Raw genomic sequence first — 21,570 nt, forward strand, 5'->3', positions numbered from 1 at the left:
ATTCCCCAATTGAAGGGCATCCCTACAATTTCCAGTTCGTTGCCACCACAAAGAAAGCTACTACAAACATTTTGAAACATATAGGTTCTTTTTTCCCCCTAATTATCTTTGGAAATAGGCCTAATATTGATATTGTTGGGTTAAAGAGTATATGCAGTTTAATAACTCTTTGGGCATAATGCCAGATTATTCTTTAAAATGTTTAGATTAGTTACAATTCCACAAACAATGAATCACCTCTAACACTTTTTGCTTTCCTCTTCCATATCTTTAGCCAATCTAGTAGTTGTGAAATGTTATCTCAAGGTTATTTTAATTTGCATTTTTCTAATCCATAATTATTTAGATCATTTATATTTTCTTCTGTGGAAGGGATTCATATGCCTCCCAAGACTGTCAAAGGGAACTAAGGCAAAAAAAAAATGTAAGAATCATTGTCCATTATAGAATTAACCTATCATAAAGTATCTGATGACCAAAAATTTATTTTCTCAGCTTGATGAATTTGCTAAACCTTTTTAATTTATGAAGGAGGAAAAACTCCTATTTTTCGTAATGGCTGGCCTTAAAACTCAGAATCACAGAATTTCAGATTTAAAAGAGATCTCAAAATCCATCTAGTATACTCTACATTGGAAAAATAATTACTCTGTAGCAACAATTCTCAAAGAGTAATTCAGGTACCAGTGGAAGTACCCAAGGGAGTCTGTGAGGTTAAAATTATTTGTATAACACTACTGGATGTTTTAATTTTTAATATGATAAATGTCAGAAGATAAAACCTATATTAACAAAAGTTCTTTAGAGATCTTCAATAATTTTTAAGAATGTAAAGGAGTCTTGAGACTAAAAGGTGTGACAACTACTATTGTTCAACAGTACTACAAATGGTCATAGAGATCTTGCTAGATAATTGTTAATATAAAAGAAAATACTACTGCTCAAGATAGCCCACTAAGCCCATTCAAGTAGAATTGTTAAGAAGTTTTTCCAAGTGTTAAGACTAAATTTACCATTTTAGAACTTCCACACATTGTTCTTAGTTTTTCACTTTGAGGCTAAAGAGGAGTTTAAACTCTTTTATATGTATATTGTAGCCCTTTAGATAGCTGAGGGTGACTTATCCCTCCCCTTTTTTTCTCTGTACTGGGATGTCTAGAGGAAACATCACTAGGGCCTTCAAGTGCACCTTGAATCTGAAGCTCTTTACCATCCTGGCCACCCTACTCTAGGTAATCTCTGTCTTAATAATGTTCTTCCTAAAGTAGAATGCCAAGAACTGAACACAATATTTCATGTGGACTCTGAGTAGGATGTAGTATAGCAATACTAACACTTTAGTCTGGTCACTCATGCCTTTTTATAAATGCAAATCATGATTGTAGTAGCTTTACAAGTCTCTGAAAAATTCTGATAACTCATACTGAGCTTGCAGTCCACCAAAATCCTCAGAACGTTTTCAGAAAAATATTTTGTCGAGCCACAAGATTCTCCATCTTGTACTTGAAATAATCATCTTTTAAAATCAAGAACTTTACATTTTTCCTTATGAAATGAAATTAAGTGATTTACTCGTAATGTTCTAATATGTCAAGCTCGCTCAGGATCCCTGCACTGCTTATTCTTATTTTGTAGTTGTTATTGTTCAGGAGTTTCAGTCCTGTCTGATTCTTCTGTGATCTTATTTGGCAGTGATACTGCTGTTATTTGCCATTTCCTCTTTCAACTCATTTTATAGATAAGGGACTGGGGCAAATAGGGTTTAGTGACTTGCCTAGGATCACACAAGGTAGTAAGTGCCTGAGGCCAGATTTTGTAAGATAGTTTTTCTGACTCCAAGTCTGTCACTCTATCCACTGTTCCACCTAGCTGCCCTCTTTGTAATCCTTGCATTGTTCCAATTTGAAACGTATGTTATCTCTGTCTTTAATAAATCCAGAGCATCTATTTTCATTATTCTTATTTTTCAAAGATCTACTTAAAATATTACATCCAGAATTGATCATAATTCTCCATTGAAATCTGTTCAGTACATAGTTCAATTATCTCCCTTGCTTAGGATGTGAGGTTTCTATTAATAAAGTTTGGGGTCAAGTTGGATTTTTCCCCCTTTCCTTCAGGCATATCACATTTTGATTCAAGTTGCTTTTTCAGGCCTTTTAAAAAAAAACCTCAAAATCTGTTCAGTATGAACTGCCAGTGAGCCACATTATCCATCCCTTAAAACACTTGTAATTATGTGTAATTGATTATTTTTATTGCTATTAAAATTTTATCATCTTATGAAGAGAAATTAAAGGAAAAGGTTAAATGAGGTAAAAATAGTTCTATTGAGTTGGGAATGGCTTGTGCTCTAGTGTGACTTTGGGAATATTCCAGAATTTGACATTGAATTTGCCTGACTCTTTTTCTCCCAAAGTAAATGCCTTATAACTAGTTTTGCTGCTTATAGTGTACTCAGTTTTGCCATGCCAGGGGAAAAGAAACAGGCTCATTATATTAACTCATTAGACCAATAATCCTTAAAAGAGAGAAACTATATATTAGGATTATATAAAAATATTCTGATTATCTTTTTCTATAAAAATTAGACATTCTCTTTGTTTAATCTCTTCTGTATCTCTCACTACAGAAATACTTAAATTAATACTTAGGAAAATGTCTGCTTATTTTATAAATTCTGTAGCTTTATATATTGAGATTCCATAGCTAACCTATGAAAGGCACATTGATCTAGCTCCTTCAAACTTGTTTTTGCTATTAGAATTTCCTGGCAGTTTCAGACCATTTCAATGGCTACAGCAGTCTGTTCAGGTCTGTTTCCATTAATGAGAATTGGGATGTTTTCTTTTTCCCAGCTTGATTCTCCTGTCAGTAGGGGAAAATGCTGTAAACCTCATCAAGTTTCTGTTCTTCATAAATCTCTGCGTTTTAAGACTAACTTTAAATTGTGCAAATTCAGAACAGATTTATGCATATCTGTTAGTACTTTCTTAAAAATATCCTGGAAAAAAAAGTTCATTTTAGAGGTCACTAATGCAGAACATATTTCTATCAAATAGTGTACTTGATTTCATGAAAAGATAGTGTAGTTTAGCTTCAAAATTAATTAGTTAATTAGTTGGTTAATTAGATCTTAGGCAAATCAGTTAATTGTCTGGATCTCAGTTTCCTATACTATAAAGGGAAGGTTCTGTGCTAGAGGTTCTTATGTGTTTTGCTTAGCTGAAACCTTCTTTAAGTAGTCACTAAAGATCTATATTGGTGGGTTATTCTCTATGCTATAACTCTCCTAAGAGAAGATTTTGTTTGTTTAAAAAAAAAAAAAAGATACTTTTCTTTTAAAGTACATTTAAAGGTCAGATTAAAAAAAATAGAGGATTCAGAATATATCTATCTCTACATTGTTGTCTATTTGTACTCTTAATAGCTATGCAATGTATTTTAAATTGTTTATTATTTTAGGTAAGGATAATAAACTTATTTATCCAAAATGATTTTAAAATTAGGAAATATCATTGTAAATATCTAAAACTATAAATATAGAAGGTATAAGAGGCTGGGCTTTATCTGTACTGAGCCCAATATAATACTTGGTATTTACTTTTTGTGTAATTAGCTTTTTGGTATCTTTTTTTTTTTTTTGAGTCGATAATTTAATTCAAATCAAGTAGTATGTGCTTTCTGGTGACTTAGATTCTAGAAAAACAGCAATTCATATATACATTGTAGCCTAGTAAAACTATGTGAATTTTTGGAAATACACATTATGTGATTAGTGAAAAGGGGAAAGCAAGAAAGTACCAGAGTTATACAATTTTAGATCTAGTATAGACTTCTCAACTGGAAGCAAACAAAAAGCATTAACTAAAGTGGGATTAAATCTAACTTTATAATTTTCTAGCTTCCTCTGGCAATCCATGCTCTTCTTTCTTTCTATTTTCCATGTAAGAAAACTTACACATTTGTCATTTAAACATTTTTCTCCTTAAAAGCTGACAAATTAGCTTTCTGTATAACATTATGAAATGCCATACTGATTTATATATATTCATTTGTCTTTATCTGTTGTACCCTAGAAAAGGATCAGGTCATTTCCCTTCAGTGAAGAATGTAAATTAAGAATGGAGTGATGCATACAAATTGCTTTTAAAAGAGAATGCACAATTTAGAAAAGTTGTGAAGAAATTATTGAATTATATACACATTATAATTAATATTGCTGTAGCATTTTAGACCATATATCAGGAAATAAAAGAGTAATTCATTCTAAAGAAATAAAAGTCATTTCACTATTCTCTGTTGCTAAGAGGATGTTGGCCAAGTTTACTCTGTCTACTGCATAATGATGTCACTGTTATGCTAATAGAATCACAAAATTTACTATTGAACACAAAAGTACAGCAAGCATGAGCTTGGGTGTTCAATAAATGAAAAAGAGTAGACAACAATTTTAGATCTAGGATTAAGCCATGGAAATAAAATTGTTGCCTATTCTTTTGTAATTTTTTTTTCTCTAAATACATGATGCCATTAGTGAAATTGAGTTCCATCAGCATGTGAAAAGTCTTAACACACTTCTCCGAGCATCCTAGTGAAATTTTTTCAGATTTCACCAATGACTACCAAACACACACAGAGCACTTCACAACTTAGGAAACTGCTTTTTTGATAGTAGTATAGTAGCATTTTGATGGTATTCTGCCTTTCCCTCACTAGAAGCTTCTTATGATCTCATTCTCATCAAGTCCCTTTTAAAAGTAGCCATATTTGAAATCACAATAATGAACAGAAACAGATTTTTCACTTAGCTGCTATATTTACAAATCTAAAAGACCATGCTTATATTTTCATATGACACACAATTTTATACATAAATTAGTCTATAGGACTCAAAGCTGGAAAGATCATAAATTGAAAGCAGGAAGAGATCTCAGAGGACATCTAATCCAACTTCCTCATTTTAAAGATGAGGAAATTGAGGCTCCAGGAAATTAATTAAGGAGTCCAGGATTACAAAGTAAACGTCATTACTGGGGTGTTCTAGAGGCAGTGTCACATAGTCTAAAGGGACCTTAAAAACATGTCATTAATCCTAGATTAGGAATCTATTTAAAACAAATAGGCCAAGATCACCTTAGCAATAAATGACAGAACTAAATTTTATGCTTAGGTCTTCAGACTCCAAATTAACTTCTCTTTTCACTACACTAGGATCCTTCCTGCCAATTTTTATACACATTGATCACTCTTCATTAACATATTTTAGTACCAAGGACCATAATAATTCAACATTTCAAGTGCCTTTCATTTGCTAAATTTAAACCCTTCTTCCACTTACACAGATTATGGTTACTCACAGACTTACTGAATGATCTATTAGTCATCATCCTGTGGTCAGTCTGTTGGTGAGCTTCTTCAAATTAACTGTCTGGTCCTCAGACAGTAGACATGTGGTCCACCACAGGGCACATGAACCTTTTTACAGCTTATTATTGATTTACCAAACTTATACTCTATTGACATATATAACCTTTAAGAACCTTTGGTAATTTCATTGTAATAGTGTAAGGACTTTAGTGACGTGTGTGTGTGTGTGTGTGTGTGTGTGTGTGTGTGTGAGAGAGAGAGAGAGAGAGAGAGAACTTCTGTTCAAGATTTATATGTTCAAATTCTCCATTAAAATCTGTTCACATTAAAATAATCAATAAACATAAATTTAATGAATGATTAACAAAGGGATTTAATCTTCTAAAAGTTTCAAAGTAACATTAATTTAAGGAGATGTTATGTTTGTTCACAAATTAATTAATGTATCAGAATAAAATTCAAAACTAAGGAAAACTTGGACAAATGAGTCAGAAAAATGTGTTAAGTATATATTAAATCGTCTCTAAAAAGTATAGTGTATGAGTTTTCAAAAAACCAAGCTTTTCCAATGATTTGATCATTTTCACTCTGAATCTTGAGTTGGCATAAAGGTAAAGATGAACCAGGAGTTTTCCATCCCTAACACCTGTGACTACATCATATTGGCTCAGATCCTGTGAACTTCTGGGAAATAAATTATTCATCCTTTGGCTCTGGAGAAATACCAATATACCAAAGAGTATATTGGTATCCTGCAAGAAATTTCACAAGGGACTAGATGACCATTTAAGAGCCTCATAATTATTCCTTTTCTGAACTCTTGTAACAGAATACATCAATTCAGTTTCATAAAAATCTTGTTCATTTACCCACCTATCTTGTCTACACTATCCCAGATTTCCCAAAGTCCTGCTCAATACTTTTTTTGAAAATATAGCTCTTGAAGTTTTGCAGAAAACTTTATATATTGTCTCCTTTGCTCTTCACAACATTGATGTGGGTGCTATTATTATCCCCATATTACAAATAAGAAAAATGAGACTGAGGTAAATGATTCACACAGGCAGGTCACAGAGTGTCAGTGGCAGGATTCTATCCATTACATCACCTAGCTTCTTGATATAGGCAAGTATTCTCAAAAGTTCCTTATCAGGTGCAAGCAGTTGACCACTTTTTAGGCCTCAATCTGCCTAAATGCAAAGAATGATAAAATTGATCATTAGGTGAGAATTATTGGCTTGTAACTACCCATTTCCATCTATTGTACTCTTCTTGTAGTATTTCCTTATTGTGGGGGATATGTTCCATTTCTTTTAACCAACTTTGACATATATCTTCTTTCTCTGAAATGTCCTATCACTCATGTAGTAAAAGAAATGATGCGATGCAGCTATCACATAGACCATCTGTCAAGATTCTTTCTTTTATTCCAGTTGAAATAGTTAAAATACCCACCAAATAGCAAGTTAGAAGGTTAATTCAAGGTCCATTTTTTAACCTTCACCTGTTGCTTGGAAATTATAGGATGATAAATCTGGCTTTCTTTCTTTTGTACCATTCTGATTTTAATTTTAAGTGAAATTAAAAGTAGACAATATTGTATGCCCTGAATTTGAGGTTTTTAAATATTTATGTTCTTCTTTAGAGAATATCATTAATGGTGTTTTTTTAATTAACTAAGATAAAGATCTTTGGCTACTTTTAAAAAAAAATCTGTCCAGACAAGCCAAATAATTATTGCCTGGACCAAATTAAGATGATTTGAATCTTAATTCTATAATGATAATAGTAACAAATGAGAAATAAATGAGAATATCTATAATTATGTAGAGCTTTATAATTGGCAAGGCCCTTTGAAATAGTTCATATAAATTTTATTATTCCTATTTTTCAGATTAGAAGACTGACATTATTATTAGGGGAAAAAAACTCCCATTTACATATCATTTTATAGTTCATCTAATTCACAAAAACACTGTGTATTAAAAGACTTAAATAAGTTTAGGGGCTTTCCCAAAGTCCATCAAGCAATAATTGTTTATCCCAAGATTCTAATCCTATTCCGATTCAGAGTTCAGAGCTCTTTCCAATACAACCCTCAGCTTTTCGTCAGTATGAACCAGCATTTCAGGTTGGGTTATTAAAGTAAATATCTTTTGTTAGTTTTTCATAAATGAGTAAAGGACTTTTAAAAAAGACCAAAATCAAATACAAACATGCAGTGGGGGTGAAAAAGACTTAGCCAAATGACAGAGAGCCTTATTTCCATTAGGATCTTTGAACTAGTAGGAATTTTAAAACATTTCAGTTGTGTCCAGGGTTTAGGGAAGGTAAAGGAAAGGCCAAAAGTATTTTATTATTGACATAAAAGAAATTAATTCCCATACTATTTATGACTTTCTTTATGGCTCTCTTCTTAATTTAAGACAATCTTGGATTCTCTTTCTCTATTCTGGACAGCAGAATTGCAGTCTCAGAGGTAGAAGCTACCTCTGAAACCAGTTAGTCTAACCATATTCCTAAACAGTAATCTCATCTGCAACTTCAACAGCAAGTGACCATCCAGTGTTTTCTTGAAGATTACCACGGAGGGCATCTGTTTACTGTCACTGCCTCTGCATTCCAATTCCACTTTAGGATATTTCTGATTATTGAAAAGTCTTTTTTTTTTTTTTTTTAAACTATGAAGCCAGAATTTGCCTCTTTATACTTTCTACCCATTACTCTTGAGTTCTGCCATTTGGGGACAAGCAGAGCAAAGCTAATCCTTCTCATATATGATAACCATTAAGACCCTTGAAGATACCTATTATGTTGACTCCTAAATCTTCTGTTTTTTCCCAATCTTTGAAAGCTATATAAGGACTATTCCTTTATAATCTGATTAATTTAAGTATAGCCCTGCTGTTGCTAAATGCCTTCTCCCTTGCTGCTTTACTATGTTGGTAAATTTAAAATTTGTATCCTATTGCATATTTTCCCTATCACTAACCCTTCCCAAATCTGTTTATGATCTGATCCTTCCCCTCTTCCTTTCCCCAGTATTTCTTAATCTTAAGTCAGACAGCTTATGATTAGATAAAAAAAAAATAACTATGGGGATGTCTCCTTGGTATTATAATGTTCAGAGATAAAGACTTCTAGTGACTTGTAGTATTTTTTTTTTTAAGAATAACAGGAAGGGATGGAACTCTCCTGAAGAAGAGTGGAATTATTTCCTAAGGGTCATTATTCTCAAAGATGAGAAAATTTTGACATGAAACATAAGCAAGATGGGAAGGTAGAACAAGACAATGATTATGGAAATACAAAGAACACAATGACAGTGAAAGGCAGTGGAATGGAAAAGGAATAGGGTTTAGAATTTCAAGATTTTGGTTTCAAATCCAGCTAACACTTAATAACTGTATGATTATGCTCTTTGACTCTCAGTTCCATATACAAAATGAAGATAAGGATCACAACTACATACCTCATAAGTTTGTTGTGAGGTTACATGAGATAGTATATAGGGAAGATGCTTTACACATTTCAAAATATTTCCTAAATGTGTTAACTATTATAATAAGCACTATTTTCCTTTTGCAATGAGAGATTTTCTTATACTGAGCAAAATATGCATGGAATAGAAGACATAGCTGAGAAGAGGGTCCAGTGGGGAAAAGGGAGTAAAATGATGCCAAAGGTTTAAAAAAAATGGAGAAAAAAATGTAAGAAAATAATAGAGAAGCTTCACTCCCTTTGTTAAATTGAGGTTTCTAAAATTATACTTTAATTAACAAGTAGGAATTGCTATGAAGTTTGATTATAGAGATCAGCTACTTCAGTGTGGGACTTGCTGTTTCTGTTCTGCAATGATGCCCCTCAGGTACCCAAGGCTGTATTTCTGAACTAAAGATAGAGAATGGAGCATTGAGTTCTGTAACTGCTTCTGATACAATAGTCAAGCAGAAGAAGTGGAGGGGAGAGTTTAATGAGCCTTGGATCTCTATCCCCATGTGTTAGGCTCTCAGCTCTTCTTGGCTCTGTGGATGCATCTGTTGCTACTTCTTCCTAAGGGGTTTAAGATTCCTTTCCATACTTCCATATGTGCCTGATTCCAGATGTGCTTACCTACCACATTTCCCATGGCAAAACTCCAGTAAAGAAGAGGTTTTGGTCCCAAATGAATCTTGGTATACTAATTATCTCCAAATTAACTTAAATTCGCTTTTAAAAGGTTAGTCATTCCAGATTTTCAGTAGAATAATTTGTTCTGTGAAGCATATTCTGATTTCAAATGGAACCAGACTCCACTGCTGAAAAAATCCACACAAACATACTGATAATTTGGATGTTTTTAATGTGTCCATTCCTAAGGTTGCTAGCTTTTCCTGTCTAGTATTTCATTTTATCTTCCCCAGATCACTAAGAGATAGGCCACTGAAGGTATTGTTAATGACATTCCTTAATAAGGAAACTTTATCAAAGCCTCACAGATAGTGTAGAAAAGAGTTCTCCTTGATTTAGAGTCCCATTCAGACATTAGTATCTTTTAAAGCTCTGATGGAAGTTAGGATAATCCCAGAAAATATTTCTCCTAAAAACATTAGCAAAGGAGTAATCTTTTGATACAAAATTTTAATTCAGAACATTAGTACAGAATCTAAAACTAGAGGAACAAATTTTATTTTACTTTGTTTCACTGCCTTCCTGTCTCTACCCGACAGTAGCAAGGCTAGATATTTCACAGCTTAGCTACAAAACACAACTAAAACAAAGTATTTCCAGAGCATAGTTTTATCCTAATGTCTACAAGACATTATATAATGTCAACTTTTTAACCTTTGAACATGGATGACTAAAACAAAAGGAATCAGTATAAGAGTCCAGTGATAGTTAACTTTTTTGGACATTTATACTTAATACCCATCACAATTATATAAAATAAGCTATTTACATCCTCTTTACTCTGAATTAAGAAGCAGTATAGTATAGTGGCTCTGGAGTTAGAAAACCTGAGTTCAAAATCCCTCCCTCTCACATTCTTTTTGCATGTATGACTCTGGACAAGTTATTTAAATTATAAATAAATAAATTCCTGCTTTATCAATGAAAAAATTTAACATCCAGGAAATTAGGTCATTTGTCCCAGGGCATTAACTTGAATGGCAGAGTGAAGGCCTAAAACCCTCTGTGATGCAAAGACTAGCACTCTTTCAAGTGCTATATACCAGTTGCCATCCCCTAGAATATACTTATCTCTCCCTCTCCCCACTTTTTTTTAGGTCATGAAAAGCAGAATAGTCTCTGCATACTTGGAAAGAGAATAAGAATATTTTGATCAACTTAATTGTAAACATCCTAATTCTATCCTATCCCTGTTCAATTTTGTTCTAAAAATCCTATCCCTACAACCTAGCTCTGGGCATTATGTTCCTTAGAAATTGATTGAAAGTGTTTTCCTCTGTAGAACTTATAGTCAGAGGGTAACTCAAATCATATTTTTTTTGTTGTTGTCTCAGGATTGTTTATATTTGTATTCCACTGTGCTATGAAAGAGAATGTGCAGAAACAATGGAGAAGACACCTGTGCTGTGGAAGATTTCGTTTAGCAGACAATTCAGGTAAAATAAATTAGAGTGTGTTTTCTCTTGTATCCTCTTTGAGTCCAAATTGATTCATTTGTATTTACACAAAAAAAGCTGCTCATACTAATGATACTTATAACTCTTAAATATAGCTATTTACTTGGCAATAAGCCAAAAAAAGCCACAATACTTATCTTAAATCAAATTCATGAATAATAAAGTACATCACAATTTACACTATCCCACCAATACACTCATTGTCTATTGGGCAAAGTAGGCATATATTGGTACCACCAGGAATCATATTCAAAAGGAAAAAAAAGTGTTCTTTTTAAAAGAAGTTTATTTCATTATAAGTGTAAAAAATTGACTTTTTAAAAAATATTTTGGGTTCTAAATTCTCTTTCCCACCCCTTGAGAAGGTATGTCTTTTCAGGTTAATTATAATCTGAAGTCATGTAAGTCAGATTAGCTATTAACAAAAGAAATTTCATGTGCATCAAGAAAAAAATAGAAAATCAGTAAAAATGTGTGCTCCAATCTACATTTAGAGTTCATCTAACTGGTGGTAGATAATATTTTTTATCATGGGTCCTTTGGAATTGTGTTGGATTATTGTCTTGATCACAGCAGTCAAGTCTTTTTCACAGTTGATTCTCCTTAAAATATTGCTTTTACTATGTTCTCCTTCTTCTGCCTAATTCAATTTGCATCAGTTCACATAAAACTCTCCAGTTTTTTTTCTGAAATCATCTTGCTCATCATTTCTTATAGCACAATAATATTCCATCATGATCATATACCACAGCTTATTCAGCCATTCAACAATTTATCCCCCCAAGATCCAATTCCTTGTCCCCACTAAAAGAGCTGATACAAATAAATTTTTTTTTTATTTTTTGACTTTTCTTTGATTGCTTTGGCACACAGATCCTATTCAGTGATATTGCTGAGTCAAAAGGTATGTAGTGGGGGATAGTTTTAAATTGTTCTCTAAAATTATTGAATTAGTTTACAAAGCCACCAACAGCGCATTAATGTTCCATTTTTTCCACATCCTCCTCCAACATTTGTCATTTTTCTTTTCATCATATTGACCAAACCAATAAGTGTGAGGTAGTATATCAAGATTATTCTAATTTCCATTTCTCTAATCAGTATTGATTTGGAGCATTTTTTTTTCATATGGCTATAAATAGTTTCAATCTCTTTTAAGAGATGTCTATTCTTATCCTTTGACCATTCATCAATTGGGGGATGCCTTTTATTTTTATAAATTTGGCCATATCCTTCATATTTGAGAAATGAGGCCTTTATCAAAAAAAAAAAATTGTTATAATTGCCTCTTCTCTGTCTCCCTACTGTCACATTATTGGAACCCTAGACTGTTGGTTTTCCTTTCATTGATCTCTTTAGGAACATCTGTATGACACAAAGCCCTTTCTTTAGTTACCAGTTAACCATTGGTCATCACCCTTGAATAAATTCTTTTCTTTTTTATTCTTGAATTTATTTTTTTTTAATTTTTTATTTAATAATTACATTATATTGACACTCGTTTCTGTTCCGATTTTTTTTCCCCTCCCTCCCTCCACCCCCTCCCCTAGATGGCAAGCAGTCCTTTATATGTTGGATATGTTGCAGTATATCCTAGATACAATATATGTTTGCAGAACCGAACAGTTCTCTTGTTGCGTAGGGAGAATTAGATTCAGAAGGTATAAATAATCCGGGAAGAAAAACAAAAATGCAGATAGTTTACATTCGTTTCCCAGTGTTCTTTCTTTGGGTGTAGCTGCTTTTGTCCGTCATTTATCAATTGAAACTCAGGTCTCTTTGTCAAAGAAATCCACTTCCATCAAAATATGTCCTCATACAATATCGTTGTCGAAGTGTATAATGATCTCCTGGTTCTGCTCATTTCACTTAGCATCAGTTCATGTAAGTCTCGCCAGTCCTCTCTGTATTCATCCTGCTGGTCATTTCTTACAGAACAATAATATTCCATAACATTCATATACCACAATTTACCCAGCCATTCTCCAATTGATGGGCATCCATTCATTTTCCAGTTTCTAGCCACTACAAACAGGGCTGCTACAAACATTTTGGCACATACAGGTCCCTTTCCCTTCTTTAGTATTTCTTTGGGATATAAGCCCAATAGAAACACTGCTGGATCAAAGGGTATGCACAATTTGATAATTTTTTGGGCATAATTCCAGATTGCTCTCCAGAATGGTTGGATTCGTTCACAACTCCACCAACAATGCATTAGTGTCCCAGTTTTCCCGCATCCCCTCCAACATTCATCATTATTTTTTCCTGTCATCTTAGCCAATCTGACAGGTGTGTAGTGGTATCTCAGAGTTGTCTTAATTTGCATTTCTCTGATCAATAATGATTTGGAACACTCTTTCATATGAGTGGTAATAGTTTCAATCTCATCCTCTGAAAATTGTCTGTTCATATCCTTTGACCATTTATCAATTGGAGAATGGCTTGATTTCTTATAAATTTGAGTCAGTTCTCTATATATTTTGGAAATGAGGCCTTTATCAGAACCTTTAACTGTGAAAATGTTTTCCCAGTTTGTTGCTTCCCTTCTAATCTTGTTTGCATTAGTTTTATTTGTACAAAGGCTTTTTAATTTGATGTAATCGAAATTTTCTATTCTGTGATCAGTAATGGTCTCTAGTTCATCTTTGGTCACAAATTTCTTTCTCCTCCACAAGTCTGAGAGATAAACTATTCTATGTATTCTTGAATTTACAGAACATTACAAGGTTTTTGAACTTTCAGTTACCTTTAAAGGAAAATTAAGAAAATATAAGCAAACAACTCCCTTTAATCTAGAGAACTGTAATCTTACCCCATTGTCTTTGGGCACTACAAACCCTTAGTCTTAGAATAGTTATGATTTCTCTCCCTTTCCTCTTCTCCTCTCTCTTTCTCTCTATTCTTAATTTTACTCCCTTAAGTTTTAAAACAATTACATTCAAATGAGTTATAGGGTATAGTTAGTTTCCTGTAGCTCTAAATTCTCAAAACAGTTCAGTATCTCATTTGAAGTTCTTCAAATTACATGTCTTTATATTCCTATTTTTCCAGTTTTTAATAAATGAAAGTTTTTTCTATGTTCCTTTAAACTAGACTGTTTACATACAAATGAGGCATTAACCTATATCTTTTACAAATTGTTAAGCCATAGAATTTTTTTTGTTCAAAAGTGCTTGCATCCTATCTAAAAACTTTCTTTCTTCATATGGATAGATGATAGGTAATATAGAAATGGATATATACATATGCACATGTTACATATACAATATATATTTTGAGCAGTTTTTAATTAAAGCAAAATTCTTTTCTTGTTCTTTGGGCATCAAATGTTCAATTTTAACAGTAAATATCTTACATATTTTACTAATAAAAGTAACTCTTTTTGCTTTATGTAAAAATACTATTTGGGTCCATTTTAGTACTGGATTGATATATATGGTATATATTAAGGCCATAATAAAACCATAGAATTTTCACCTTCAAACAAATCCAGTTCATGGGGATATAAAAAATCACCACACTTTGGGATAAAAATAAGGTACTGTCTTCTCAGTGCTTAATGATATTATATCAGAAAACAGGAGGCCACTCAGAGTAATGCTTGTGATTAATTATCATAAAAATATAATATGTACAAATATTATAAAAGTGAATAAGTAATAAACACTCCATAGTGATGGAAGCAGAACAATAGGAAAAGGGCATATTTTGTTTTTCAGACTGGAGCAAGACAGCCACCAATATCATCAAGAAGAGCTCAGATAATCTGGGGAAGTCATTGTCATCAAGCTCTATTGGATCCAACTCAACATACCTTACATCCAAATCTAAATCCAATTCCACTACTTACTTTAAAAGAAACAGCCATCCTGGTAAGTCATTTTGATTAACATCTCAGAAATATTCTTATTGATAATAATCAGAGAAGCTAATATTTTCATAGTACTTTAAAGACTGTGAGAAATTTCATTTTGTCTACTCACAGTTGAAGAAACTAAGATTCCAAATGATTAAGTTACTTATTCAAGGTTACACACTTAAGTATCAGAGGTTGCATTCAAATTCAGATCCTCCTGATGTTAAGTTGAGAATTTTTTCCACTAGAGAGATACCATGCTATCTCTCTTTTGCTTTGAGAAAACAGCGGTATTCTGTGACTATGAAAAATGGCAGGAGGAATAAGTCTTATTGTCCACAATTTTTATTATTTTACTATTTATTTTATTGTTATTTTACATTGTATTTGTTCCTACATCACTTTGGATATTTTGATCTTTGTCCTTTTGTAGCAATAGCATTCCAAAACAAAAGAAACTCAATCACACAATTTTAATCATATGGTTTTCTCTAATTAAAAGATACAAAAATTGAGAGAGGGATTCTAATATTCTAGAATATTCTAATAGTCTCTTGGCCAATTGTAATGAGGGAATATCGCCCAGTGCTAATTTCTTCTGAGTTTAAGATTCTTATATCCCAGGGTAGAATAATCCTTCACAGTTGTATCTTCCATCAAAAATGTGTGGGAAAAATGCAAATATGGTGCATTTCAACTGTCATGACCATTTCTTCTCTGCTCATGTAACATTTTTCCATGATTGTGGGTCTGACCTTAAGTTTGTGATGTTATTTAATGAAAACATTAAGTAAAAGGCTTATGATCTATGGAATACTATGAAATGGAAGGAAAATGGTGGGGAGGAATCTATATGTACCATTAAATGTCTTTGGCAACATGTTCTAAAGGGAAATAACATTGTCCTTTAAAGGACCAAGTAGGTATTTATTTAGCAAGCATTTAGCTAAAAAGTAATACTTTGCAGATTGAAAAGTCTTCCAAAAATGTAATGAAAAGCTCTTCCATTTGTTTAATGGTTTAATATTAGAGCACAGGAAAAAAGATGGCATGATAGCATTGGCATCTTTGACATTTAGATGTCAGGTGTCTATGAATATGCCATTATGTCACATTTTGGGGAAGGAATTGTTTGGAGTGTTTTGTGCACATTTAGTTGGTTCCTGATATAGAAAGCACAAGCAATCCATTTTAAAAGCTGTCTCTGTCTGATGGAATAGGGAGTCATTCTTCCTACTATTAGAGCCCCTGCTGAAAGTGTCATGAAAGCTTTTTTGAAATATTTGAGGTTCTATTGCCTCTGTGGGTTTAGAAATGGAAGAAAAGAAGACACTTTGAAAAGCAGGACAATTTAAAGGAACTAAACAAGACTTTCAGAAAAGGCAAATCTGCCTATACAGTATTTCTCCCCCACCACACCCTTGCCTTTATTTCCTTTTTAGAAAAAGATAATCTCTCCCAACAGCAGCCTGAATTTTTTTTCATTAAGTTATGTTACATTGCCTGAAGTGCCACTAAATTTTAGATTCATTTGGGTTACAATGAATTTACTTAAAAACTGAAATACTTCTGGGATAGTGAAAGGGTCATCAGTCATTCAGATACTAGTATAAGATAGTTCATTCATTCTGCCTTCTTCTAAATATTTACCTGATGTCATCCATAATTGAGGAAATACGAATCTTGAATAAAAATGTATTCTGACTTGAAGCTAACTTATAAATGTTTGGGACAAAGTCATTTTGGAAATGGGGATGAGTGTGTGTGTGTGTGTGTGTGTGTGTGTTTGTGTGTGTGTTTTGCATGCACATGTGTATGTTTGGGCTTTAATAGTGCATTTAAAGGATATCATGGCTGTAGACTTAGATGTTATTCCCTGGAATTGACCTAGACATTCATATGTTTATGGCATAGATAATGTCTTCTAAGAGCATTCCTTCAACAAAGGTGGATCATTCAGGTAAAATATTCATTCCTTTTATGAATGCATGAAATCTCAATAAGATAATGGGGGAATGAATATTTGCATGAATTTAGCCAAAAGATTTCCTGCTGCCTCAGAAAAAAAAAACAAAAAAACTGCTTGTCCTGCACAGTACAGCTCACTTTGCACAATAATGTTCTCAGATGGAGGCTGGGATTTCTGAAGTTCCCAGCAAGCAAATATATGCTCTAGCTATCTTCTGCATGGGGTATCTGCAAACCTGTCCTTCTAAGAAATGTACCACGTGATCACATCCATGTCAGTGATATCCAAAGCAGTAAAACAGCCAGTTCTAGGAGGCTGAAAAACAAGGGAGAGGGTTAGAAAACTTTGTTTTCATACTGCTTTTATGAATTGCAAAGTGTGTCATGGTACATTTATAGAAGTAAATGAAGAAATAGCTCTTTCAGAGTTGCTCCTTAAAAAATTTTATCTGCTTAAAAATGTCGCACAAGACCAATAAAGTTCACATCCCCTAGTCAGTGGTTTTCATTCTTCCATTTATGTTCTGATTCTATGGTGTCCATTATTTGCATGTATCTAGAACATCAGGAATGATACTTATATTGAATTGTTGCTCCCTTACAAAAATTGCCTAAGGAGACCAATAGATCAGGTTATACGTTTGAAAACAGGTGGGTGAATAGAAATGGAATGGCTAAAATTTTATATATGAAGAATCAAAACTTGGATCAAATTAAGAACATTAGTACATGGGGAGCCTTAAGGAATTATAAATATGAGATTAAAGATTTTTGAAATTTGTGTGGGGAGGTGTTCTTATTTCAAATCAAATAAAGATTACATTAGGGGAAGATTCTTTATAGAAATGCCCTTCCCCCAGTAGAAAACCATTGGCTAGTGCATAGATGAATTAGAAGTTAGACTCAACTAGCTTGCTTAGAAATTTGTATGTGGTCAGCAATCCTGACTCACTGAGCCTTCTTTCCACAACCATCAGAGAATGATGATTCTGCTGCTTCAATCTGCCTATTCTTCTTTTCTTGAATGACTTTCTGTTCTTTGCTCATGTTTCCTTTGTGTGGGTTGATAGCAGCATTTCCTATTTTAATTCATATTTTATTTTATGCATACCTCAGAACAAGATAAGAAATGAAAGAATGTATTGTTTTCTGAATATAGTACATATGATCCTTATGAATTTCTTTAACAATTGGTTGCTTATGCAATATACTGGTCATAGCTGAAAATATAAGATGCCCTAAATTTAAAGCATTCTGTCATTTCAGAGTGTGCTTCTCTACATAAAGCAGAATGGAGTAAAACTGAAGGTATTAGAAATGCTCTGACATGCTAAGAGTGTCACCAATACAATCTCATCCCATGATCTATTGGGACTTGTTGCTGGACTTTAGAGCAGGACTGCATTTTGGAGTTTGTTGGAGGAATATGATCATCAGAAAATAATACAATAGATCTGAAGTGGAAGTGACTTTAGAGTCTATTTGGTCCCATTTTATAGATCAGAAAATCGAAGCACAGGGAGATTAAATGACTTTTTTTTTGCCCAAAATCCTAGGCAGTATGTTAAAGGTGCTATTTAAACCCAAGTATTCCAAAGAAAAAAAAGAAGTGCGTGGGGGAATCATTTATATAGTCCCAACAAAGTGCTTTATAATAATATCTCTTGATCCTCACAACATTGCATGATAGATACTGTTATTATCCTTTTTTTTAAATTAAAGAAACTGAGGTAACCAGAATTTAAGTGAATTGCCCAGAGAATATTTAGTAAATATCTGGGGTCACATTTGAACTCAAATTGTTTAGACTATGTGAGGACAGTATAATACATCTAAAAACATTAGAATGGTTGGAATACTTTCAAAGCTGAAATATTGGAATATGCTTGAGAAACAAATTATCAATAAGGAAGTGCTTTTCAAGAGGTAGTTTACCAATATGTAGCTCAATTCCATTAGCCTAATCTATGAATCCATGATTTCCTATGTTTATCAATTTCATTAGAAGTCATTGAGTAATTCAGAGTATGTAATTCAGAGTATTGTTGACTTTGAGGCAGCTTGACAGAGTGGATAGAAAACCAGCCTTTGAAATAGGAAGATTTCATTCAAGTGTTGCCCATTTCCAATACTGTCTGGGTGATGCTGGGAAATAACATAATCTTCCATTGCTCTAGGCAATTTTCTGAAATTATATAAATTATAAAGAAGGTGCCAGCCCAATTCCAAGTTTTCTTATATGAAGGTTCTTTATACCAATGATATAGACCTAGTTCTTATCCAAATGTGGGATTATATCTGTTACATGGAAAGAGGTTTCTTAAAAGAAAAACTTTTTAACTCAGAAATGTATTTTACCCCCCTAAATTGCAGTAATCTCCAGTGAATAAAAATATTATTTCTTAGTATATATTGGAACAATCACTTGTACTAGGCTTTCTCTTAAGTTGTTCCAATAACTTTTGATATATTTTGTGACAATGTTTTATGTAAGAACAATTATGTTTTGATTTCTTTTACTTTTCCTAAACAGTTTCCAAATTTTCTTTCCTCCTTGACTTTCTGAAAGATATCAGTTATAAAAAATATCATTTATATAGTCTCTATCCTAAAATTATAGAAATTAAACTAACACAAGTCCCCAATTTGAACATGGAAAAAAACCAAACATTTTGATTCAGAAATGTTTGGCAGCCCACTGCTTAACCTTGGGATAATGCTCAATGCCACTGAATGAAAGTAGATCTTAGTCTGCAAAGCTCTGCTACCTATGTGCTTTTGGTCAATAATGCCTAGTAATAATATTCAGCAGCTTAAGCACAAAAGTTGTCCAGATTGTGACCTAATTTTTCTTCCGTTCCAACAGAGAGTGTTTTTGTGGACAAGTCCTCATCAAAACTTACTCATCTGGATGGAGAACAAACATCAATCATCCCAGTCCATCAGGTCATTGACAAGGTCAAAGGTTACTGCAATGCTCACTCTGACAATTTCTACAAAAACATTATCATGTCAGACACTTTTGGCCACAGCACAAAGTTTTAATTGGGCTTTATTACAATAATAGAAATAAGCTTCCATCTCCCAAATAGAGACTTACAGGCAAAGCAAACAGTAGGAGTGCCAAATGTAAATGTGTCATTACCTAGGTAAGACTATACATTGGAAAGATATGTTTGTTTGTTTGTTTTTAATTACAAATACTATTGTGACATTTATAATGGAACTCATCTGTGCCTTTTCCCCATGTTGGAGTCTTCCATCATCCCCTAAACTTTAGCTCTCTGACTCAGTAGCCACAGGAAACACTCTGTATTTTTATAGTTGAATCAGATCAATCAGAACTGAGGAATATTTAAAAGCCAGAGGACAAGGAAAAAAGAAACAGTCAAAAATCAGTACCAATCAAGAATTTAACGCTGATGGTGAGTTGTTTTGGACATCATCCTTTGCTACATATTCTTCTCCTACATTTGAAGAAAACATGAATTTTCATTACCATATGTGACTGGTTCTCTACAAGTCCTCCCTCAAAAGTAGTTCCATATTTCCATCATGTGCCTGCCTTGTAGGTGAAATTTCAAGCAGATAAAAATACAATTTTGATTCTATCATCCAAAGATTACAAAGGATTATTTGTTAGTTATTTTTAACTATACCAAAACTAATTGCTTAACACTTCTTAAATGAGAGCACATTTTCACCTTTCACATTTCATCAACATCTATATCTTGTCAAGCACACATAAATTTCTGAGATGTCTCATGGTTTCTGTATACATAATATATAAACAACCATAAGACAATATAATGTAAGGATCAGAAGTTAAAGAAATGTCAGTACTTTTCTCCTAAAAGGTAAACCCTTACCAAAGGGTTTAATTAAGATATTTTCTTTCTCCTTTTAAAATTATATTTGAAGATGCCTAAGGGCAAAATGATTTCATCTGTTGACACAGCTGCCCCCATTTTGAGAAAAGCAACATAGAGAGAGAAGAGCCACAATCATATCTCCTCCCAGAAGGTAGAGCATGGTTATATATATATATATATATATATATATATATATATATATATATATATATATATACTAAGCAACTGATTTTCCCTATTTTTAGGGGGAGGGGATATTATCTATAGATCCTCTATGTTCCTTTAGTCTCAAATGTGGAAGGATTTAAAGTGTACACACTGGGAATCTAATCAGCTTTTCAAGCATTATTCTTAGAGACAGTCACAGTAGCTGCTTATCCACTCAGAGGTTACACATCCTCTGAGTTTTCAGTGGCTGCTGTTGGGATGTCTGTTCATAAGTTCTGTGGATGTACCGTGAAATAGTATGTTTATGAAGGAATCCGGCGCTAATAGATCATATTTGGGGTATTACAATATGGCTTCACTCTCCTGATTTCATACATATGGGTGACATTTTCAAGCACTTGAAGAGAGCCTTAATTGTTTTTTTAGGGTGCTGGCAGGGAATGGATGCTTGATAGTTACATAATACATAGAAGAGTGCATTTTTACTGTGCTTAAAGCAATGGCTGTGTTAAATGGAGCTTTTTTTCAAAATTTACTTTAGCACATGCTGTACTTTTAATATTCACTCCATCCCATCTGGGAAACAGCATGAAAAGCATCCATTTCTAGGTAGACAGCTACCCCAACTGTGAGAAATGTGACCTGCTTGGAGACCTGGACAGCAAGTTTCTTTAAATGCCTTTCTAGCAATCTGAGTCTATGGCTT

At 33.1% G+C, this 21,570-nt stretch overlaps 1 protein-coding gene across 1 annotated transcript in view; it reads left to right on the plus strand.

The window, feature by feature from the left end:
• ADGRG6 (adhesion G protein-coupled receptor G6) overlaps positions 1–20,877 on the plus strand; it is a 169,376-nt gene extending 148,499 nt beyond the window's left edge. The window contains exons 22-24 of the mRNA XM_051997866.1: positions 10,875–10,976; positions 14,720–14,872; positions 19,691–20,877. Coding sequence (XP_051853826.1) covers positions 10,875–10,976; positions 14,720–14,872; positions 19,691–19,869 — 434 coding nt within the window. The 3' untranslated portion in view covers positions 19,870–20,877. The remainder of the gene's footprint in view (positions 1–10,874; positions 10,977–14,719; positions 14,873–19,690) is intronic.
• Positions 20,878–21,570: the final 693 nt, after the last annotated feature.

The sequence above is a fragment of the Antechinus flavipes genome, chromosome 4 (assembly GCF_016432865.1).
Source record: "Antechinus flavipes isolate AdamAnt ecotype Samford, QLD, Australia chromosome 4, AdamAnt_v2, whole genome shotgun sequence".
In the NCBI taxonomy this organism is placed as follows: Eukaryota; Metazoa; Chordata; class Mammalia; order Dasyuromorphia; family Dasyuridae; genus Antechinus; species Antechinus flavipes.